At 35.8% G+C, this 25,672-nt stretch overlaps 1 protein-coding gene across 2 annotated transcripts in view; it reads right to left on the minus strand.

Annotated features, from left to right (window-relative positions):
- Positions 1 to 25,672, minus strand: part of ESF1 (ESF1 nucleolar pre-rRNA processing protein homolog) — a 62,802-nt gene that overhangs the window by 20,115 nt on the left and 17,015 nt on the right. For both annotated transcript variants that reach the window (XM_042931638.1, XM_042931637.1), the window contains exon 9: positions 20,869 to 21,030. In XM_042931638.1, the coding sequence (XP_042787572.1) occupies positions 20,869 to 21,030 (162 nt within the window). The remainder of the gene's footprint in view (positions 1 to 20,868; positions 21,031 to 25,672) is intronic.

Raw genomic sequence — 25,672 nt, forward strand, 5'->3', positions numbered from 1 at the left:
GAAAGGTAAATACTTGATATGTTTTGAACTTGGTTTAAGACTTGTTCAGAACAAGAAATTGTTTAGAACATGTTCAGAATCTGGTTCATAATTTCTTTTTTTTTAACTTCTGTAAATCCCTCTTTCTTAAATTCTTACAGTACTATATTCTTTTATTCTATACCATTTATCATAGTTGCAACTTCATACTTGTGTGATTTTTAAAATTATTATTAATGGCTGCCTCCTTTACTAGCTTGCAAGCCTCATGAAGATAGAGACCATAGCTTGTTTCCCCCCTGGCCTCGCAAGAGTACCCTGGTGGCTAGTGGAGGACCTAAACAGACACCTAATGTCTGTTAAAAGAAAAGTACAAATGAAAGGATAAACAAGTCAAATTTGTTCCCAACCTATAGATAGAGGGCAACAATGCATGAAACTAAAAAGTAAAATAACTAGTTCGGGGAACAATAGTAAACAGTAAGAATTATCAATCAGATAGAACTGATACAAATGCTCCTTGTACACACTTAATACTGTTACAATACGGTTATACCTACTATGTGGAAACAACATAATAAAGATAATAAGGATAAAAGGGTAGAGATAAACTACTTGGACTGGAAATGGCTTCTCCCATAACATTTAATTCTGTATCTCCCAAAGCATTCAATGAGGTATCCATAGAAAATACCTAAAAAGTATGTACTGAATGAATACATGTTAATGTTTTTTGTTGTTGCTGAATGTCTAAAAACTATCAGTGGGTAGCAACTGTTTTACATTTGCCTTGAATTTGAGCTTATACTCTAAGCTCTTCTAAATCTTTTACTCTCCCTTAAGAGTGATGCCTTCCATTTATAAGTATTTTCAATTTATTATGAACCAAGCTGTCCTCACTTCTTAGAATTGAATGTTCTTAAAAAGCCGACTTCAAATACAAGACATTTGGGCCTCATTAGGGAGCTATTGTTTTCTGTATTTGTCTGTACTTTGTTTGTTTTTTTTTTCCCCTTTCAAGTAGTTTGTAATCACAATGTATATAATAACAAGCTGTCCTAATAATAACAGAATAAAATTCTGGCTAACTCTGATGAAGCCATTTTGCTATTTAATTTATGGCAAAGAGGAATGACAACTGTTTATTCTACCCTTATTTTTTACATGTAATGTTTACAGACAAGGTAGAAAGTTAATACATAATTTTTAAGAAGGGCTAAGATGTAAGGAAACAAAGGGGATTTTTTGGAGTCTAGTCACAATAAGAAAGCTCAAATAGAAATGTTATACTAGCTCAGAAGCAAGGACTTTCCCTTGGGGACATACATCCATCCATTATGGTCTAGCATGGATCTTGGGTTTTAATGGGCTGCTAGCCAAGGAGGCAAGAGGCAATGTTCAGTGTCTGATTATGGTGGAAGTTCCTATCAGAGACCACTACCTCGAAGCCAGGATCCTTAAGGGTACCTTCAGTGGGTGCTGCCCCTCCTCCAAAAATTTAGAGGGAATGAATACATGCCTTTTTGGGCTTTGGCTTTGAGCAGAACAAGGGAAGTAAAAACATGTTTTTTTCCCCAGAGAATTTATAACCACAAGCCTACAAATCCATGGGTTTGTGGCTAGAATTCACACTATCTGTGTGGCCCCAAATACCTCAAACCAAAAATTTGGTTTCAATTGGTCTTGGAATGGAAGTGCCCTTAGGCGTCTGGCAAATACTTTCTAAAGCACTCTCTGAAGAAGTACTTTTGACCCAGGCCTCTGAGAATTCCCATAGGTAAAGACGGATCCCAGAACAATGAGATCACAATAAAAAGCCAATATGAGCCAGAGTCCGCAGAAACAAAATAATACAAAAACCAGATCTATAACAGCTAGAGATTTTGGAATTATCAGATACAGAATAAGAAATCAGCACATTAAAAAAAAACAAAAGAGAAAATTAAAAGATAAGATTATCAAAAATATGAGACAGATTTGGAAACAAAACTTCCTCAAATGAAACATATAACTGAAATAATAAAGTCAACAGCCAAGTTAAACAGCAGCCTATACAGAGGTAAAGAAAAAAAATGAATGAACTGAAAGACAAACTGAAGCAATTACCCAGCATGCTTCATAGGTTCAAAAGTATGGAACATGTGAGTTATCAGAGATAGAATGAGAAGGTACCACACATATCAAATGGGATTTCCATAAGGAAAAAATAGAGAACATGAGGAAAACACAATATTTTAAGAGAAAGTGATTGAGAAGTTTTCAGAACCGATGAAAGATAATAATCTTCAAGACTGTGGGTATCCTGTTAACTCTACACAAGATTAAAGCTACCAAGCAAAAATATGATCTAGATAAACCAAAATGAAACCCTAGAACACTAAAGTATCTTAAAAGCCAGGGACAAAAGATAGCACTGTGGAGAAAGGCAACCCTTTCCTAGCAGGGTTCAGAAGTGGGCCCCTGGGACATGGAATTAAGATGGTGTGTTCTTTAGTTATACTGGCTTCCTCACCTGTAATTGCCAACAGGAGTCAAGGGGCAGTCTTGTGATACACAGTAAATTTGCCTCTCCCCAGAATGGGGTTAAGTAGGGGGACTACCTTGGTGCATCCATGGCAACAGAAGTAGATACCCCTCCTTCCCTAATCTTCAATACTCACAGCCTCACCACCAAAATCCGCCTTGAACCCACCAGGAATAATCTCTGTGCTTTTTATCCCTATTTTTGGTCACCCCAAAAAGCCCCTAATCATCAGGTCCCCCCTAATCTCCCATGTTCTTTTTTTTTTTTTTAATTTTTTTTTCAACGTTTTTTTAATTTATTTTTGGGACAGAGAGAGACAGAGCATGAACGGGGGAGGGGCAGAGAGAGAGGGAGACACAGAATCGGAAACAGGCTCCAGGCTCCGAGCCATCAGCCCAGAGCCTGACGCAGGGCTCGAACTCACGGAACGCGAGATCGTGACCTGGCTGAAGTCAGACGCTTAACCGACTGCGCCACCCAGGCGCCCCTCTCCCATGTTCTTAATCTCAGAAGTTAACTATACATCTACTTTTCTGCCACTATCTCTTCTTCCCTCCACTCTCTACCACTAAATCTCTGGAATTAACAGTGCATTAACAGTAAAAACTCAATTATTATGTCTCTGAACATTTTCTTCATCATCTTGCTTTAACTGAATTTTGGCCCTGCCCTGAAAATACTGCAAACTTCAGTACTCGCAAGTGGTTTGTTGTTGTTGTTAGAGTTTGCTTTCTTCAAAGAGCCTTCAACCAATTGTTCTGGGGGGGCAGGGTATATATGGGGGTCATTTGTACTCTTTATCCAGTTTAAGAAGTGTGGTACTAGTCCAGGGATAGACCGATTAACTAATAAGACAGAGAGCCCAGCAATAGATCCAGGCAGTTTTGTTTGTTTGTTTTGTTTATGCAGAATATATTCAATATAGACAAAATCCATGCAATTTTGAAACTCTGGTACATGACAGAGGTGATAGGTCAGATTATTGGGGAAAAGGAGAGATTATCTAATAAATGGAACAGGATAAAAAAAAACTCTATGTAGGGGCTCAGTTAGTTGAGAGCCCACCTTCAATTGGTTGAGCGTCCACCTTCAGCTCAGGTCATGATCTCATGGTTTGTGGGTTTGAGCCCTGCAGCTGGCTCACTGATGTTAGTGTGGAGCCTGCTCCAGATCCTCTGTCCCCCCTCTCTCTCTCTCTCTCTCTGCCCCTCCCCCGCTCACACTCTCTCAAAAATAAACATTTAAAAAAATCCATGTAGAAGAAGATGAAACTGGATGTCTACCTTATATCATATAAAACATCAATTCCTGATTAATCAAGGACTTAAATGTCAAACACATCAAAACTTTCTACCTTTAGTAGAAAATAAAGATGAATATCAGTCTCATCTGTATAGAAAAGGATTACTTAGATGAAACACGGAGACCATTAACTATAATGACTGACTTAGCAATATTAAAATCAAGAACTTTTATTCATTAGATAAACCTCCAAGAGAGTGTGTGGCAAGGGGTGGAGGCTGGGGAAGAGTTTCATATTGAAGAAGGACAAAGGACTGTTATCAAAAATCCTATAAAAGACAAAGGACTGTTAGACATATCACTTCCATTTCACATTTCATTTAGAGTAAAAGCTAAAGTCCATCCAGAGGTCTCAAAACCCTCTGTGATTTGGCCACCTTTCTGCCCTCATTTTCTACTACTCTCCATTCCCTGGCTCATTCTGCTCCAGTCACTTCTGCTTTAGTGTTCTTGGGCATATCAGAAATACTCCCCCTAAAGGCTTTTGCATTTATTCTTTCCTCTGCCTGAAATGCTCTTTCCCAGGATAACAACTAGTGTGTACTGTCCTTTCCATTAGGTCTTTGTGCAAACACCACTTTCTCAATGAAGCCTTTCCTGACTGTCCTATTTAAATCACTACCTACTCTCACCCCTGAACTTCCTACTCCCCATCCAGACTTTATCTTTTTGTTTCTATAGCCCTTAATCACCACTTCATTATTTTACCTATTCATTTTCTATCTTCCCTTCTCTCCTTTCTCCTAACCTCCATAACCTAAAATGTAGGACCCCATAAAAGTCTGTTCATTGTTCCATGTCCAGAGAAAAGAGTCTGGCACGCATGGCAGGAACTCAACAAATATTTGACAGTAACACACACATTAAAACCATACTGAGATACCATTACTTATATATTCAACTGGCAAAAACTGAAAAGCCTGACAATATCAATTAAAGATGAGGATAAAGAGCTTTGGGAACTCACGGAAACTACTGGTTAGAGTAAAAGCTGGGAAAACAATTCAGCACGACCTAGTCAAGGTAATTCTGTGAGCAGGCTCCACAACCAAGGAATTCTACATATACCTAAGGCATTCTCTCTCTGTGTTCCTAGGTGAGAAGTCCAAGAATGTTCACAAAGATATTGTTTATGATAGGAATAAACTATAATAACTGTCAATAGAACAGCCACATTGTTACATATCTACAATGGAATTCTGTGTAATAGTGAAAATTAATAGACCATATCTTTATATATTGATATGGATAATCTCAAAAATAGAATGTTAATAGAAAAAAGGAAATGATAGAAGGATACAGAGAAGATACTTTTTATAAAGGTCATAATTAACAAAACTGTTTAGGGATATATGTATATGTGGTAAAATGATTACACAGAAAAAGAAAATGATTAACATGAAATGTAGTTTCATAGTTTCCTCTGGTAGAGGAAGGAAGAGGTTGTAACTGAGGAGTCTCATAAAGGACCACAGATATTGGTAATGTTCTTTCATTTTTTAATTTAATTCTTAAAATGTATTTATTTAAAACCAAGTTAGTTAACATACAGTGTAGTACTGGTTTAAGGGGTAGAACCCAGTGATTCATCACTCACATATAATACCCAGTGCTCATCCCAATAAGTACCCTCCATAATGCCCATCACCTTTTTAGCCCATCCCTCCACCCACCTCCCCTCCAGCAACCCTGTTTCTTCTTTGTATTTAAGAGTCTCTTATGGTTTGCCTCCCTCTCTGTTTCTTATTTTTCCTTCCCTTTCCCTATATTCACCTATTGTGTTTCTTAAATTCCATACATGAATGAAATCATATGGAATTTGTCTTTCTCTGAGCTATTTAGTTTAGCACAGTACATTCTAGTTCCATCCCCAACATTGCAAATGGCAAGATTTCATTCTTTTTCATCGCCGAGAATTCCAATGTATGTATATACCACATCTTCTTTATCCATTCATCAGTCAATGAACATTTGGGCTCTTTCCAGAATTTGGCTATTGTTGACAGCACTGCTATAACCATTGGGGTGCATGTGCCTTTTTGAATCAGCATTTTGTATCCTTTGGATAAATTAGCTAGTAGTGCAATTGCTGGGTTGTAGGGTAGTTCTATTTTTAATTTTTTGAGGAACTGTCATACTGTTTTCCAGAGTGGCTGCACCAGCTGCATTCTCACCAACATTAATGTAATGTTTTTTCTTAAGCTGGTACACAGGTGTTCATTTTATTATTATTATTTTTAACTGCAGAATACACTGTTTACATTTTGAATTTGTTTTTTTATACAGGTAGTAAAGTATAAAAAAAGTAGTTAGTGCTTACTCTTTGACAGCTGTGTGCTAAAATTAAAATGGCTTTCAGTTGTCTTTTGTCATTTACTCTCCATCAAAATAATAAGTACTTGTACCCAGATTTTCTGGTACCAAGCCCTCTATGCTCTTTTCATAATCACAGTAAACTATTAATGCTATGACAAATTTCACTATAAGCAGGTCTCAATCTAGACAGTGTATTTGAAAAATCTACCTATAAATTAGTGGCTTGAAACTGAGCCTAACTATTTTCCTCCCTGGAAGAGTTTCTGACCACAGAAGCTATTAATATAGAAGGACATTTTGAGGCCAGGGTCCAACCAAAATTGTATTTCTAAGTCAATTAAAGAAAAAACTTTATATTACAAAAGTAAAAGGAAATGAAAAACACATCAACCTCCCTAGCATTTCAGTATTTAACAACTTTTCAAGTTAGATTTTTCTTGCTGCAACCTAAGTATTTCCTTCCACATTTAGCTGGAGTTTATATATAAGTAAACTATACACTCTGACTACTTCTAAAAAGATTTTGCAAATAACTGCTAGGTAGCAGTACCCTGGCAAACTTTTTCCTATTGCAGTATAAATGATAAATGTTTACATAGCACACTGGAATAAATGGAGGAGGCAACCAGAGAAGGAAACCAACCTGAGGGCTCTGGTTGGCCTAAGGTCTAAAGGGATCAACACTTTGGCAAATTTGTAATCCAAAGGCAGTATATTGGTTGGGAATCTCTGACACAGACTATCATTTAAAGGTTACTCTTTCAACTTTTCCAGGATGTGTAATTAACCCAGCGTCTATTTCATTGGCAATGTCCTCCATTACATTTAAAAAATTATAGAATGAGAGTGATATAGAATGAAAGTACCAGTAAAACTTAGAACTTTGGGATGCCTGGGAGGCTCAGTTGGTTAAGTGTCCAACTCCTGATTTTGGCTCAGGTCATGATCTCAGTTTGTGAGATGGAGCCTCGTATCAGGCTCCTTGAGGCTCTCTATCTGCCCCTCCCCTGCTCACATGCCCTCCCTCCCCCCAATAAACACATAAACATTTTAAAAAACCCAAAAAACTTTGGGGCGCCTGAGTGGTTCAGTTGGTTGAGCGTCCAACTCTCAGTTTCAGCTCATGATCTCATGTGAGCCCCGCATCAGGCTCTGTGCTGTGAGTGTGGAGCCTGCTTGAGATTCTCTCTCTCCCCCTCTTCACAAAGACTCATATTGTCTCTGTCTCTGTCTCTGTCTCAAAATAAATAAATTTAAAAAAAAATTTTTAAAAACAACAACAAAACCTTAGGACTTCAATACTTCCACAGTTTATCTTATGTCAGCACTGTTTCTATTCTTAGGGATTCTTTGGTGACATAATCTACTAAGGAAACCATGACAGACCAAACATTCTTTAGGCCTCAAAAGATAGAATCTTGGAATACCAACTAATAACATGTAGGCCCAGAAGCTTGTAGTGTTCAACAACAAACACTCAAAAGATTTCTCTTGCCTTTTCTGTTTGTTAACTTCCAAAGCAGCTTATTAGTCAGAGGACAGCCTTCTCTGACATCATCACACAGGTGACCCTGGCTGCAGACCAAAATGTTCCCAACAGCCTGAGAAGTCTATGAAAGTACACACTAGGTCATCCCAGGTAAGTGCTTATTGTTTTTTTTTAAATAAAATTTCTCCAAATTCTCAAATAAAATTCACTGAACACATCTTTACGTATCTTTGTGTACACAAGAGTAAACATATACAGGTTGAGAAGAGCACTAAATGAAGATAGTAGGCACCAGATTTAATTAGTAATCCAAGGAAAATACTCTTTAAAATTTTTAATGGGTACTTAAGTTAGACACATCAAGGTTTGAAATATAGTTTTTCTATCTCCCACCTTTGTGATCTTGAGTAAGTCTGTGCCTAGTTAAGTGTTCTGTAAGATGCATTAATAATCACTAAAGAATTGCTGGAAGAATTTAATGTCATATTTTTTATAAAGCACCTAGCACAGTTTCTGATACAGAATAGGCATCCAGTAAGTGCAAATTTCTCCTCTAAGAGCATTGTATTTATTTATTTTATTGATTTTTTTTGAATTTTTTACTTATTATTTTTTATTTGAGGGACAGAGCGCACGAGTGTACACAGGAAAGAGGGACTGAGGGAAAGAAAGAGGGAATCCCAAGCAGTTTCCATGCTCAGCACAGTTGGAGATCATAACTAATCCTGCAATCACAACAATTCGGGGATGGTGACCTGAGCTGAAATAAGGAGTTAGCTGCTCAACCAACTGAGCCACACAGGCATCCCCAAAGAGCATCTTAAGATGTAATTCTTCTGGGGTACCTGGGTGGCTCAGTCAGTTAAATGTCCAACTCTTGGTTTTTGGCTCAGGTCATGATCTTATGGTTTGTGGGATCAAGCCCCACACTGGGCTTTGCTTGGGATTCTCCCTCTCTCCCTCTCCCTCTGCTCTTCCTCTGTGTTTGCTCACGTGCTCTCTCTCTCTCTTAAAATAAATAAACTTAAAAAAAAAAATGTAATTCTTCTTGATCAAAATTATGCATCCAAATTACTTTAACAAATATTTTAAAATCTCCCCCATGCTTCTACATAAAGGACTAACGGGAATCTAAAATGAAATCTATTTTATGACAACCAAAGCTGAAATGCTTAGAAAAATCTTGGTTAAGTCCTTTGCAGCCAGAATTCCCTATTTTATGTGAGTCAATTCTTAGGGAAGCATATGCCTTCAAAGTACATGCTTCAACTTACCACTAAGGCATATTATTTCAAACACCAAAGGGAACTCACTCAAGTCACAATTACTGGCACTCCTCTTTTGGCATACAGAGGATCAGGTTTTCAAGCTATGCCAAATAATTTAACAGATACAGGTTTTCCATGTCACTGAATGAGTAAATCGAGTTAAGGATATATCTCTTGACAGTTCATTTGATGAGTGCTATCATTAATGAAGATTATCCTAAGGGAAGAAGGTCTGCAACCTCTTTCTCGAGTAGGCAAACAATGTCTCATCAGGCAAACAGTGTCAATGTGAAATGAGTAATACAGAGCCCTTCCCACATGAAAATCGACAGATTCAGCCTGCTTAGCCTAGCCACCAGTTCAAGCCACAGACATTTTTACTGGCTTTATCTTGGACCTCATAGCTGAAAATTATCATTGCACTATATAGTCAGTGAACATCTGTCTACAATAGTCTAACCGAAAGGGCACTGAGAAAGGCTGGCAAACGTTTCAGAGAACCAGAATATGGCATATGGTCCCACAGTGGGATTAAGTTTTGTATCAAACCAAAGATCTGCAGAAAGTACATATGTCCTTTCCTTTATGTGGCTTCAAAACCTGAACCTACTGTAGAAGCTAGTTTTGATTCTGTGCAAAATGTTATTAGCATTTCTGAGGCATCTTCAGAAGTGAAAAAAATGTTTCCCAGTTAGCATCATGAATTAATAGAACTGTTTCAAGATATATGATAAGAGACGTGAAGATGTTCTACTATTAGGAATTTACCCTAGGGGCACCTGGGTAGCTCAGTTGGTTAAGCATCCAACTTTGGCTCAGGCCATGATCTCATGGTTCTTGAGTTTGAGCCCTGCATCAGGTTCTGTGCTGACACCTCAAAGCCTGGAGCCTGCTTCAGATTCTGTGTCTCCCTCTCTCTCCCTGCTCCTCCCCCACTTGCACTGTCTCTCTCAAAAATAAACAAACATTAACAATAATAAATTAATTAATTTTAAAAAGAGGAATTTACCCTAAGAAACCCCAATATAAGGTTATTATGTTATCCACAACAGCAAAACATTAGAAAGAGCCTAAAACACAACATTAGGGGAGTGATTCATCATTTATATATCAGAAACACAATGGAATGTGGTACAGGCATTATGATTATAAAGATTACTTAGAAACAAATAAAAATAAGTATGAAAAATGAAACAAAAAAAGGAGAACTCAAAATGAGGGTCTAATATAATCAATTATGTCTGCTTATAGAAAATGTATGAAAATGAATGTGTTACAGTTAAAATATGGAAGCAACCCAAGTGACCATCACTTGGATGGATAAGTAAAATGTGGGGCATGCATGTACATGTGTGTGTAATAACAAAATTATTCAGCCTTAAAAAGGAAGGAAATTCTGACATATGTTACAACATGGATGAACTTTGAAGACGTTACACTAACTGAAATAAGCCAATCACAAAAGGACAAATCTTGTATGATTCCATTTGTGAGTTACTTAGTGTGGTCAAAATCATAGAAACAGAAAGCTGAATGGTGGTTGCCAGGGGCAGGGGAGAGGGAGAATGAAAAGTTACTGTTTAATGGACACAGATTCAGTTTTGCAAAATGAAAAATAGTTCTGGAGATGGATGAGGGTATGGCTGTACAACAACATGAATATACTTAATACCACTGATGGTACACTTAAAAAATGGTTAGGATGGTAAATTTTATATGTATTTCATAACAATAAAAAATATCAAGAAAAAAATCAATGTGTTTAGTAAACATAACGTTATATGATTTTCCAGTTTCAGAAAAAAAAAGAACAGTAATGAAACTGCTGAAAGTAAGTAGTCTGAGTGGATTCTATCAGAATAACATATGGAACATGTGTGAGAAAAATGATGGTTGGCTAGCGAGGCAGTTAGCATATAGAATGATGACGTGGGGCAACCTCAAACAGAATAGGCAAAAGTTCTGCTTTAAAGACCAAAGAATTCACAACTTCAAACAAATCAGCATAGCTGTGGGCTGTGGGAAAACAATACATGAAACAAGCTCACTCTTCTTGAACTGACTTCAGGGAGATTATAAATCTGTGGCAAAAGTACTACTGTCTGGAAATAGTGGCTACAGATGCAAACAGTACAACTGAAGTGATATATGGGCAGAGAAGGAATGACTGACTAAAAAAAAGTCATCCTAGATGTTTGCAAGCATCCCAAGACAGCAGACCAATTAACCTGAAACTTCAAAACATACAGGAATTTTAGCACTTTCTGAAACTATGACTGGTATACAAAAATATCCTCAATTCTTGCTTCAGATATTTTTTTAAAGCTTTTTGGAAAGCTCTTTTTAAAATTAAGTCTTAATATTGTTAAGAGAGAAAATAATCTTTAAAATAATCCAGGAAATTCAGAGAAATTTACTGGCAACTCTATGTAGAAAATGTGCTACCAATCAATGTTTTTTAGATAACCCTAGCTGTTTTCATTTTTATTACACATTCCACAAATGATTCTTTTTTTCTTTTTTTCACATCAAAAAGTTTCAGCTTATAACCTTACAAAATCCTTACAGTCAATGTGTTAACTGGATGATTCATGGAAGGAACACACACCCTACAATTCTAGCCACTTACTAGCTGTGTACAAGACAGAATAATGTGCTGCAAACTCATTTCCATCCCATCATCAAAACACAAAGCATACTGCAAATTCTTTAGCCTAAAGTTCAGGTTTCCCATTTAATGCTTTCCTCTCCACTCAACTCAAAACTTTACACATCTGGTTATTTTAAAAGTTCCAACCAAAAAACATTTTTGTGAATACATTTCAAATAATGAATACATTGACAATGATTGGATATACTGATATAGCCAAAAGTAAATAGTGAACAGGTTTTGAGATGTATGAAAATTAAAATGTTTGAAACTGGGCTGCCTAGCAAAAAATACCCAACTGATTCAAAAACATTTTAGTTTTGAATAGAGAATAAATAATGCAAAGAACATAGGTATGTGTCATTAATGGGTCTCTGTGTTTAAGCTTCCCACTGGACACTAAACAGAAGCATGAGGGTGGAATAAAGGGGAAAAAAGGAAGGACAAAGGACAAAGTGGACACCAGAATAAAAACAGAATTACAACTGTAGAGGGTAGAAGAAAGAGTAAGTTAAGGAAGAGCTGTACCCATACCTTCTGGCTGAGTGAACTGACTGAGACAGTAAGAGGAGTCCTTGCTGCTTCTCCTCTGGCTTCCATGTCTCCTTTGAAAAAGAATCCTACAGCTCTAGGTATCAGACAAGAGCTCCCTCAAGAAATTCAGTCTCACCACATTAAAGCTTTAGTACCACCAGTACTAATCTCATTATGCCCTTTATCCCTATTTTAAACTGTCACCACAAGAAGTCTACAACTTCCGACTCATCTAATAAAGATTGAGAACATTACCATTTCTCACTCTTCCCCAACAATGAAGGCCTTCTACAAGTTAGTCAGTTACAATCGTTCATTAGTAGTCATTAACAGAATTTTCTTCATTTACCTGCTAATCTGAGTCTCACTGAAACCTGTTCTCCTCTGGGGCTTATATCCCAAATATCCTTTTTAGGTGGTGAATTTTTCTTTCCCATAGTTTGTCCTTACTACTAATTGCCACCTCCAGTCCACTGGCTGGCCCTTCTCCCTAAAGTCCCCAACTCTGAATGGCATGTTATTAGACTATACTACCTACAAGCCCTTTTTAATTTTTTTTTTTTTAATTTATTTCTAAGTAGGCTTCACACCTAGTGCCAGAGCCCAGTGAGGGGCTTGCACTCACAACCCTGAAGACCAAGACTTGAGCTGAGGTTAAGAGTCGGATGCCCAACTGGGTGCCACCCAGGCACCCCTACAAGCTCTTCTTATTGTAGATACCTAATAACTAGTCTCTCCCCTTATATCTTGAAAAGCTAAGCCCTTGGCTCACTGCCACTCTCCAATATAAGCGCTGTCATATTGGTGATTGCAATATCTACACAGATGATCTTGGGCCTTATAGTTCACTGACCTCCTCTTTTCCTATTACTCTATACTCCATCTTAAAAACTTACTCCCACGACCATAACTAGACCATGTCATAATCCTAAATTGTAATCTCAGCATAATCTTAATTTCAAGTATCCTACTCTTCAAACACTAGCTGTAATCTTTCCATTATATTCTCTCTAGTATCTAACCTTCTGTCTCATAGGGACCTACAATCCATCGATCTTCTCACCTCTTCCCCATCCCTCATGCTCAACATACCCTCATTTTCCTCCTAACCCAATATAGATCCCTTGGTCCATCATGACAATCACTGCCTTGCATATAACTTTCAATCCCCTTTCCCCTCTCCTGCTTGGTCATAGTTGGTTGACAAATCTACTAGACTGGTTTAGTTCAAATCTCCCCTTACTCCATGATTGCACCACATCATTAAATGTGGCTAAGGAAAAATATAATTATGTTGACTTATCTAACTTTACGTGAACATGAACTGCAAGTGCACCCTTATTGATGTTCAGCAGTACTATTAAATTTCCCTCTTTACCACTCTCTTAGACAACTATTTCATATCTTCTTTTTGTCCAAATCTCTATCTCCTCTCTTATCCCTACTCTCAGCTGATGACCTTCTTCCTATTTCACTTAAGAAAATACAAGCAAATAGAAGAGCACTACAAGCTGTCACTACCATTTCTACCCATTACCCTGTGATCAGACTCCTTGCCTTCTCTCTTGGTACAATGGATGAAATGCCCATGCACATAGATCAAAAGCCAATTCTTCCACTTGTGTAAAAATATTCCAACTCTTTTTGCCTACTTTAGAACACAGTTCTCTGTGCATCATCATTTTTTCCTCTCTCTGGTGGGTCATTTCTAGAAGCATGTTACTTTCCCCATACGAAAGAAAAATGCTCTCTTGATCTTACTTCCTCTTCCAGTTTCTTTCCCATTCCTCTGTGACCCAATATAGAAAAACTCCTCCAGATCTGTCAATCCATTGGTCCATAATAAATTAAGAAAGGGGGTAGATGTTAACTAATAAACGTAGAAGGAATGACAGAAAATCAGCAGTTTTCAATGGATGGTACAATAACTTGATTCAAGCAAGTATCATCAAAGAATGCAATGCCATCAGATAGGATTTTGGGGAATAGGGTAATTTTATACATCCCACAAATTACTTACCAGTTACCAAAAAAAAAAAAAAAAAGTGCTTTTACAATGGAAAAACCAGTCAGATGCCACCTTAACTGAGTGAGCAAAGTTAACAGCACAAATAATGGGACAAACTGACATCAGGAACTTCATGATATGAAGCAATGGGTAGTATACAACACCATTTATGGAGAATTCTTACCAAAACCTTTCTCTCTGAATTAACTGTGAGAAAACAATCAGACAAATCCAGATTGTGGGTATTCTATAACTCACTACTGTAGACTTTAAAACTGACTGACACAATCACGAAAGAACTATAAAGAATATTATTGGAATGAATGAGAAATTTGACTATTTATCAATATTAAATTCCTTTAGTGTGATACTGTGCTGATGTAGAAGACTCTGTTTTTGGAAGTTACATGTTGAAGTACTTTTTAGAGATGAACTGTCATGATGCCTATAACTCTTGAACAGTTAAATACTTTAGAAAAAGGAATTGTCTGTACATGCTGTCTCCAATTCCACCCCTCATTCTCTCTTGAACCCACATTAATCTTATCCCTTTCATTCCACCAAAACAGTTAAAAATCACTGGATATCTGATGATCTCCACACCGATCATTTTTAGTCTATATTTTATTGACCCATCTTTTCATTGAAATGCTTTCTTCACTTGGCTGTCTGGATACCCTACAATCCTGAATTTCCTCCTGTGGTTTTTGGTGGTTTCTTCCCATTTGTCTTTGGATAAATCTATGTATGTTTTCCTCACCTTCTAAATGCTGCAGTATTCCAGGGATCAGTTTTTGAACTTCTTTTCTTCCTTTCTACCTATACTCACTCTTTTGGTGTTCTTCACTTTCAGAGGCGTGGACAAGGAAGATATCCAAATTCAGATCTCCAGCTATGACCTCTTTCCTGAACTCTAACTTGTATATTCAAATGTCTCCTTGACATGCCTATCTTGAGATGTAATAGGCATCTTAAAATTAACATGTGACTAAAAGAGAATTTTTGAGGTTCCTTTGCAAACCTATTCCATCCACAATCAGGAGTAGTACAATAGCCTCTTGACTGATTTTCTCCATTTTGTCCTTGCCTCCTACCTTAATCTACCCTCAAGACAGCACCCAGGATGATCCTGTTAAAAAAATAATTCAGATCTTATCACCCCTCAGCTCAAAACTCCAACAGTTTATCATCTCAATCACAGAAGAAGTTCAAGTCCTTCTGGCTCCACATTACCCGTCTGACCTCATCTATTATTCTTTTTCCCACTTACTCACTCCAGTCACACTGCTGTCTTTGCTATTCCTTAAACACAACAGATAAACTATAGCTTCCGGGCCATGTATTTGCTTTTACCTCTGCTCTCATACTCTTCTCTGCATGTCTCACTATCTGACTTCTACTAGTTTCTGCTCAAATACTTTTTTTTATTAGACTCATCTGAACATAAGATTTATGAGGTCAAGGATTTGTATGTTTTGCTCACACTGTGTCTAGAAAAGTTCCTGGCATTAGCAGGTGCGCAATAAGTATTTGAAGGAAAGTTGGAGTGCTGAAGGATATTGAGAAAAAAAGAAACAGATATCCTTTTCACTAGCATCTATTAAACCAAAGATAACTAAGGAAAAGAGGACTTCTATCATATCTAATGTTTTAAGATTATAAACAAACGTCATTATTTGTTCATATTCTAGATGGAATTTCAAAAATATTATTTACATATACCCTGTATCATCTACAACCAAAAAATTGTCACATCGATTATTTGAACCATAATGTAAGAGAGGTTATTTAACATATGAGCTAAAACTGACTATCCTTCATTTATATGTACATTACAAATTCCCTAATGAGGCACATTCACTGGTGAAGACCCAACATATATCACCTTATCTATTTATCAAAATGAGTCAGCCAGGATACATTTTTAGTAACACACTGAGATGGGAAAAATTACTCCACAAACATCAAAATAATGAACCACAACTTTATTTAAAAATTTTATCATTCAACATTTTTACTTACTCATAATACTAACTAATGTGATCGTATTACTACATTTGCATAAGGAACTAAAGTATCAACAGAAAGTCTAGTTTATTCTAGTTGTTACATCAATGTACCTGTTATCTGCCTCCTTTAATACTATACCTTTAAGGAATTAAACTCATGCTGTTACTATAGTATATAACCCAATGTAAAAAGATTAGAAGTTTAAATACTCTAAAATAAAATTCCTTTTAAAAACCAAATGATGCTAAGCAAAATTAGTCAGAGAAAGACAAATATCACATGACTTCACTCATATGATGACTTTAAGACACACGGGAACACAGATGAACACAAGGGAAGGGAAGTAAAAATAATATAAAAACAGGGAGGGGGACAAAACATAAGAGACTCTTAAATATGGAGAACAAACAGAGGGTTACTGGAGGGGTTGTGGGAGGGGGATGGGCTAAATGGGTAAGGGGCATTAAGGAATCTACTGAAATCACTGTTGCACTGTATGCTAACTAATTTCAATGTAAATTAAAAAAAATAAAATTTAAAATAGTGTAAAAAAAAACAAACAAACCATATTCCAACAAGTGTTAGTGATTAAGGATACTTATTTTTCTGAAAAGCTTAATATTTTGGAAATTCAAGCCACAGAACACCTAGTAAATGAGATAGTATAATCTCATACTGACCCTTTGTGGTTTATTGAAGTATAACATAAAATCCCTGTGGTTCCAGGTAACTATTACTGGGAACACACATTTTGCTGAACACAAATCCACCAAAATTCACATATGACATGAATAGTACTGTAGCTTATCAGGTACCTTTATAAATATCTCAGTTTCAGCAAGAAAGGTATTATTAGTCCCACTTTCCAAACAAATAAACAGATCCTGAAGATTAGCTTATTTGTGTCATTTACTATATACATTATATAAAAGGCCCTTTATATTTACACACATGCACATTTATGCAGATACTCGTGTGCATGCACATACCAAGGATTCACAGATAGCAATACTCTATTTGAGACTTTCAAAAATACTATGGCTAAAGACTTAAAAAATATATACTATATATTAGAATATCAACTGTCCTCCATTCAATTAGCAGTAAAAAAAAGAATATATTTGGGGTGCCTGGGTGGCTCAGTCGGTTAAGCGTCCAATTTTGGCTCAGGTCATGATCTTGTGGTCCGTAAGTTTGAGCCTTGCGTCAGGCTCTGTGTTGACAGCTCGGAGCCTGGAGCCTGTTTCAGTTTCTGTGTCTCCCTCTCTCTCTCTCCGTACCCTGCTCATACTCTCTCTCTCAAAAATAAAGTTAAAAAAAAAAAAAAAAAAAAAAAAAAGAATATATCCAATTTTGATGGTAAGTCCACAAAACTGGCACTTTTACTTATTGCTAAAGGCATTATAAGCTAGTACAACCCTTTTGGAAAACAATTTGGCAATTATCTCAAGACACAAAAAGTATTCATGCCTTTTCCTAGTAATTCCATTTCTGGGAAGTTATCCTATAAAAATAATTCAAAATATGGAAAAAGCTATAGATTATTTATAACGTCCTAGATGCTTGGCATCTGAGATTTAACATTTGAGGTTTTGACACTGGTAGTTTTAACAACTTGTGAGAGAACCACAGGTTGATCCACAGCATATGTCAAGTTGCTATGTGAATGAGAAAGTCACAGAACTACCAAGTGAGCTTGACTGCCAGTATTTAGCTTTCTTTGTGGTCTGACTGCTCTCTAGATGCTCAGAAACATTTCTAAAATGGGGACGGAGAGAATGGACATGTTCATTAAAAAACTGTTTAAAAGTAAAAAGCCCTATGGGGCACCTGGGTGACTCAGTCGGTTAAGCCTCCGACTTTGGGTCAGGTCATGATCTCATGGCTCTTGAGTTTGAGCCCTGTGTTGGGCTCTATGCTGATAGCTCAGAGCCTAAAGCCTGCTTCAGATTCTGTCTCTTTCTTTCTCTGCCCCTCCCTTGCTCATGCTCTCTTTCTCAAAAAGTAAATAAACATTAAAAATAAAAGGCCCTAAAATAGTAAGCCAGTTACTTGGCTGGTGATGAATGTGAAGAGTCTAAGAAAGTACTGATATTTTTAGGTTAAAATTAGTAATGGTCTTCAGTCACATTTCTTTCCAATACCTTAAGTCTACCAGAGTGAAAGATCAGAAATATGATTAAGTGTTCAACAACAGAGAGATGATAAATCAATCCATCTAATCACTCAGTGGCTGAATTAGGGTACTGGAATTAACAGACAATAATTTTTCATTTTACATTTTCAAGATATTTTCTGTGACATTAATATTACATCTAGAAATTAAACTCAAGATTAAAACGTACTGCTACACAGAAAAAGGAAGAGTTCACATTTCATTTCATAAGGTCTGCACTACCCTGATACCAAAAACACTGCAAGAAACAAAAACCATAGACAAATATTTCTGATTAACATAGGTGTAAAAAATCTAACAAAACATTACTAAATTGAATTCAGGAATATGTAAAAAGGATAATACACCATGACCAAGTGAGGTTTAGCCCCAGGAAAACTGTATTACTTATATCTTCCAGGTATAAACAAGTATAAATATCACTTTTTTGTAATTTCCCTATATAACTATACTAATGTAGACAAAAGTTTGATCTGGTCCACTTGACAAAGCTGAAGTATTTGCTATAAAACTTCTCAATCAAGTTTATTATAAATCTGCTTTCTCAGTCAATTCAACACTCCAATTCAAAATGTTCATTTTAGGGGTGCTTGGGTGGCTCAGTCATTTAAGCGTCCAACCCTTGATTTTGGCTCAGGTCATGATGCCATGGTTCATGGGATTGAGCCCCACGTCAGACTGCACTGACAGTGCAGATCTTGCTTGGTATTCTCTCTCCCCCTCTCTGCCCCCCACCTGATCATGTGCATGCATACTCTCTCAAAATAAAATGATAAAAACATTAAAAAAAAATCTTCATTTAAAATATCTTCATTCAATGAGTTCATTCTAAGATTAAACTGTAATTACAATGTATTTTACTTAAAAGACAGAATTCAACATTCCATGGAATTATAAAGTAAAGAACCTCAATCATAAAGTGAAAGATGTTCTTCACAAACATTCTCAAGTGGAATGGTTAGATCACCTTATTGTGAGACTTACTGAAAAGAGCATCTAACCCCATAAAGCAGCCTCTTTGATTTTTTTGGTGGATAATTCTAATGATGAAGAGAATTACTCTTTATATTAAATTAAACTCTACCTTCCTTCAATTTTTACTTACTAGCAGAAGTACTGACTTCTGAGATAATAAGAGCAATTAAGTCTTCATTAATACAGTCATCCTGCAAATACTTGAAAATAACCAGTAAGTCACTTTGTAGACTTTTCCTCTCCAGGCTAAACTTGAGTTCTCCCAACTGTTTCAATAACACTACTAAATTTCATTTTTCTTACCACCATTTCCTGCAAAAGACAAACATTTAAAATAAATGGGCTACAACGTAGCACCACATTCCTACAGGAATATGCAGGAGATGTGTCCACCCTAGGAATTTTATTACACTAGTCAAACAACTACCAAGTATCAAACTATGCTAGTTTCCCCCCCAATAAAAATCTACACAAACATTACCAGTGAAAAAGCATACTAATTGTATGAAATAGATACAATTGAATATAGAACACTTAATTTTTTTTAAGTTTTATAATTTTTTGAGAGAGAGAACAAATGTGCATGCATGTGTGTGTGAGCAAGAGAGAGGCAGAGAGAGAGAATCCCAAGCAGGCTCCACACTGTCAGGGCAAAGCCTGAAGGTGAGGCTTGATTCCATGAACCGTGAAATCAGGACCCGAGCCAAAATCAAGAGTTAAACTTAACCGACTGAGCCACCCAGGCACCCCAAGAACAATTGATATTCCTACAAGTTGTTAATACTCTTTGATCTAGAGATGAATTGTGGGAAAAGAACTGAATCCTGGTCAAAAATTATACCTATCTTTAAAAGATATATGTGTATGTTGTACACCTGAAACTAACAACACTGTATATTAACTATACTGGGATTAAAAAAAAAAAAAAAAAGATATATATGTATGTAAACAGCAGTAATCTGCAAAAACAATATTGGTTCCAAGGGTACATGTTGCTTTGCTCAGGTTGCTGAAAAAATGAGTATGCTAGAAAACAATCCTCATTTATAATAGCTTTTATCTTTGTTTAGCTTTGACATGGTTTTAATTAGTATTGTACTACTCTAAAAAAACTGTTGAGCCCTTCAAGGCAGTTATAAAAATCACTTACTATATTTCTTTGACTCTTCACAGCAAAACTGAGATGGAAAACTATGTATTAATGTATTTTGTGCTAGTGAAACCTCACTAATTAAGGTCTAACAGGGGTTATGGGAGAAAAGTACATTTACGAATTACATATTTTAAAAAGAAGTTAATGACCTTAGAACACATGGTGCCTGTATTCAAGTTTGTACATCCTAACAATACCGGAATCAAACCTAGGAAAGGTCTATCTTCATAAATGGACAGAAATACTTTACAGTTAGTAAATCAAAGAAACCAAGAATAAAGTGGCAAGAGTCCATAACACTACTCCCTAAAAAAATTAAATGATGTATGCAAATACCATGTTAACTTCCTCACCAAAATATTCCTGGAAAATAAGATTTGTTTTTGTTTCTAAGAGTTATTCTTTTTTTCTTTCATATCTAAAATACCCTCAATATCCTGAAATGAAGAAAAATAAATGAACATAGTAAGTATATAATTCTTACCTGGAACCCACTTAATTTCCATTTCCATATCATTTTCTTTGCCTTTCTTTTCTTTTTCTTGAATAACTTGCAAGAGCTGTTTGTATTTAGCAATTTGTTCTTCATCATCCTTCTGACTTTTCTTTGTTTTCCCATCTTCTTCCATATTGACTTTATCATCACCTAATAAAAAAAATCAATTTCATCTAACATACAGAAATAATTGACATTTAAATCTAGTATTTAAATCTCACAGTCACTATAGCACCTTCTAAAAGATGTTGTTAGATATAATGCAAAAACAGAATACCAAAATCAGACAAATTTCTTAATATTAAATGAATTCATTGAAAGAATTAGGTCTTGTTTATAATAAAAATCATTTGCAATATAAGTTCTAAGTAGTGTACTTCGAAATCTCTCTTTTATTACAATTCATATTTCAAAATAATTTTATAGACACGTAACATCCTTGGACTTCTCTTCCTTATAAATAAGACAGCAGAGATAGCTTTTTATCCCTCTTTACGTCTTCCACCATCTGGCATAGTGGCTTTAAAATGTTATGGTCAATACAAGGGTGAATGTTGTTGGGATGCATGTGGTACATGGATATAACTGTTATACTGAAGAGACAGATAAAGGAAGCTGCTTGTAGTCCAAAATGAACAATAAAGAGTCTTTTCCATTTGATAGGCTTACTCTCAGGATCTCATTAATACACTGAGAATAAAAGCAAATAAATTAGAAGTTAATTCAATTAATATCCCTCTGTGGAAAAATATCCACATTTCCATGTCTTAATTTATAAAAATAATAATTAGAATACAAAGGAACAATATAAAATTCAGGGCAACAAATACCAAAGAAAACTAATACGTGAAAAGTTTGTCCGGTCTATATTTCCACTGTAATTTTCCAAGTCAAAAACATAAATTAAGAACCTAGGTTTTAATGCAAAACATACAGACTTATTGAATTGACTAAATGTCCCTGGTAAAGGAAAATTTAGAAGCAGCATAATGAAGACCCTCTCTTCTATAAGCTATGGCTAACCGGTCACTAAAAATGTCTAATATCATCAAACATTTAGCTGTCAAACATCAATGTTAACAGATTGTCCTCACATCTTAAAAAAGGTGACATGGAAAAAACATTGGTCAAGTAAATGTTTTCATAGTTTTTTTCTCTAAATGAATAAAAAAATAGTCCAGGACATTCTTTCCATCCTATCACACTTTTATATTTTCACTCAAACAGCTGAAATTCATCTTTTTCCTGTTTGTGCTTTGTGCCACAAAAATAATGTTGGATAGAATTCTGTCATGTATCCCATAACTCAATGGATAAAACATCAGGAACACATTAACAAAATGGCAATGTATTTCTTTCTATTAAAAGCTTACTTCTGAAAACATAATTAGAAGCAAGCTCCTTCCAGGTTGAAATTTTAGTGGTAAGTCTCTGATGGCCTACTTTAAATTGATTTTTTCCAGTACTAAAATTTTACTTTCCAAAGCTCTAAAATGTGGGATAATTCATGTAAATCTGTTTTTTCCCAATTCAAGGACAATACTTTGTGAGAGCCTTAATACTATATAAAGAATAAAAAAAGTAGTCCAACAGTAAGAAGCCCTGTGATGATCTTTTATAAACAACACCAGGAACATCTAGTAACTCTAAAGCATTCAAAAATACTAATGTATCTATCAGAGGCACTACACTGCAGATTAAAGTAAGCTGGCAATCAATTAAAATAATGAAGAAAAATGCATGCTTTTAAAACTTAATGAGTAGTATATTTAAAACAAAAAGCCATTAATTCTTAAAGTTTTAGAAGTAAAAATATATGATACATGGTAGTATGGTAAGCACTTTGTGACCATTATCTCAATCTTTCCAAACATGAGCCAGGTACTATTATTATCCTCATTTCATAGCTGTGGAAAGAAAAGCACAAGGGCTTAGGAAAGTTAACCTATGTAACTTTACTATGTGGTAAACTCAGGATTTGAAACCAGTGGAGCACAAGATCTTAAAAATATACTACACATCACATTTTTGTCCAAATGTCAGTATCATTTCAAGTCTAGGTCAGTTCTCTCAAACCAATCAAAGAAACCTATTAACATTCTTCACAAATATACATGTTCTCTTCTTTCCTTTAACTTAGAGCAGCTAGTGAAGAAAAACTATTCCAGAATTATCAGAAAGTGATAAATGACCATACAGGCATGTGGATAAAAAGAATCTATAGACAAATCAGTATGTATATGAGAGAAAGACAGGCTATTTGAAAAAGGACTTGGTTGTTCTGATCATACTAGAAATAAAATGGTCACTCAATCTGGAGTTGAGTTTGAAATGCCAAAAATTAATAAGCAACAGTCACTGAAGCCTGAAAAAAATGAGAAGGCTTTTATGCCCAACATAACTACCCTTGCAAATCATACTTTTTCAGAGACTATTAAATACCTAAGAAATTATGTGGTTTTATTAATATGAGATGTCTGAACAAAGAAACTAGGATGACTTTTCCATTCCATGTGTGGAGTACAATTCACGTTATGAAAAACTTAGAAAAATAATGCAGTATCTTCAGTAGTCTAAAAAATGATAGGCCAATCATAGGATCTCAGAAAGTTAGTTTAATGGTCCTATGATAATACTAAAAAGAATTTTATGGCACAAAAACAGACACAACAGAACAAAGAACCCAGAAATGGATCCATAAACGTATGGCCAACTAATCTTTGACAAAGCAGGAAAGAATATCCAATGGAATAAAGACAGTTTCTTCAGCAAGTGGTGCTGGGAAAACTAGACAGAGACATACAGAACAATGTACCTGGATCACTTTCTTACACCATACACAAAAATAAACCCAAAATGGATGAAAGACCTAAAGGTAAGACAGGAAGCCATCAAAATCCTCGAGAAGAAAGCAGGCAAAAACCTCTTTGATCTTGGCCGCAGCAACTTCTTACTCAACATGTCTCCGGAGGCAAGGGAAACAAAAGCAAAAATGAACTACTGGGACCTCATCAAAATAAAAAGCTTCTGCACAGCGAAGGAAACAATCAGCAAAACTAAAAGGCAACTGACAGAATGGGAGAAGATATTTGCAAACGACGTATCAGATAAAGGGTTAGTATCCAAAATCTATAAAGAACTTACCAAACTCAACACCCAAGAAACAAATAATCCAGTGAAGAAATGGGAAAAAGACATGAATAGACACTTCTCTAAAGAAGACATCCAGATGGCCAACTGACACATGAAAAAAATGCTCAACGTCACTCATCATCAGGGAAATACAAACCAAAACCACAATGAGATACCACCTCACTCCTGTCAGAAAGGCTAACATGAACAACTCAGGCAACAATAGATGTTAGCGAGGATGCAATTCTGCATGAAAACTGGTGCAGCCACTCTGCAAAACAATGTAGAGGTTCCTCAAAAAATTAAAAATAGAGCTTCCCTAGGACCTAGCAATTGCACTACTAGATATTCATCCAAGGAATACAGGTATGCTGTTTCAAAGAGACACATGCATCCCAATGTTTATAGCAGCACTATCGACAATAGCCAAAGTATGGAAAGAGCCCAAATATCCATCGACTGATGGATGAATAAAGATACGGTATATATATACAATGGAATTCTACTTGGTGATAAGAAACAATGAAATCTTGCCATTTGAAACAATGCGATGGAACTAGAATGTATTATGCTAAGTGAAGTAAGTCAGAGAAAGACAAATATCATGATTTCACTCATATGTGGAATTTAAGAAACGAAACAGATGAATATAGGGGAAGGGGAGCAAAAACAGATAAGATAAAAGCAGAGTGGGGGGAGACAAACCATGAGAGACCCTTAAATACAGAGCACAAATTGAGGGTTGCTGGTGGGGTGTTGGGAATGGGTGATGAGCATTAAGGAAGGCACTTGTTGGGATGAGCACTGGGTGTTATATGTAAGTGATGAATCACTAAATTCTATTCCTGAAATCATTATTACAGTACATACTAACTAACTTGGATTTAAATAAAAAATAAATTAGATAAATTAAAAAAAAAAAACAGAAAAGAAAAAAGGAAAAAAAAGGAAAAAAAAAAGTGTGAACCATAATGTAAACAATGGACTTTTCGGTGATACTGATATATCAGTGTAGGTTCCTCATTTGTAACAAATATGCCACCTCGGTTAGGGATGTTGATAATGAGGCAGGCTGTGTGTATCCATGTGTTAGGAGGGTGGGCAGAGGGATGTGGGAACAATGTATTTTCAGCTCATTTCTGCTGTGAACTCAAAACTGTTGTAAAAAATATAGTCTATTAAAACAGAAGAAAAGAAAGGCTCAAAAAAAAAAAAAAACAAAAAACTGGAGTAATGTAGTCCCAGAATGACCAGAGTAAATGAAAGTTCTCTCTGATTAGATACTCTCATCTCAACTATCAAATTAGCACACAAGGTTAACTACATATACAAGGAAACAAAAATAATAGAAATGAACCCAAAAAGACTTAAAATACTGAAATCATCAGATACAGACTGTAAGAAGATACTTAACTCAGTTTATGGAAGTGTTGAAAATATCTGCAATGAACAGAAAATTATATAAAGTGGTATTGCTGTTTTGAAAAATGGCCAAAGAGGACTTTTGGAAGTCTATCAACAGATTCAACACCACTGAAAAGCAAATTAGGAACTGGAAGATAGGTCAGAAGAAAACACCCAGAATGCAGCACAGAGAGATGATAGATCAAGAAATATACAAGAGTAGCAACATGGAAGTTACAGTGAAAATATCTTATAT

Source organism: Panthera leo, chromosome A3 (assembly GCF_018350215.1).
Source record: "Panthera leo isolate Ple1 chromosome A3, P.leo_Ple1_pat1.1, whole genome shotgun sequence".
Classification (NCBI taxonomy): domain Eukaryota; kingdom Metazoa; phylum Chordata; class Mammalia; order Carnivora; family Felidae; genus Panthera; species Panthera leo.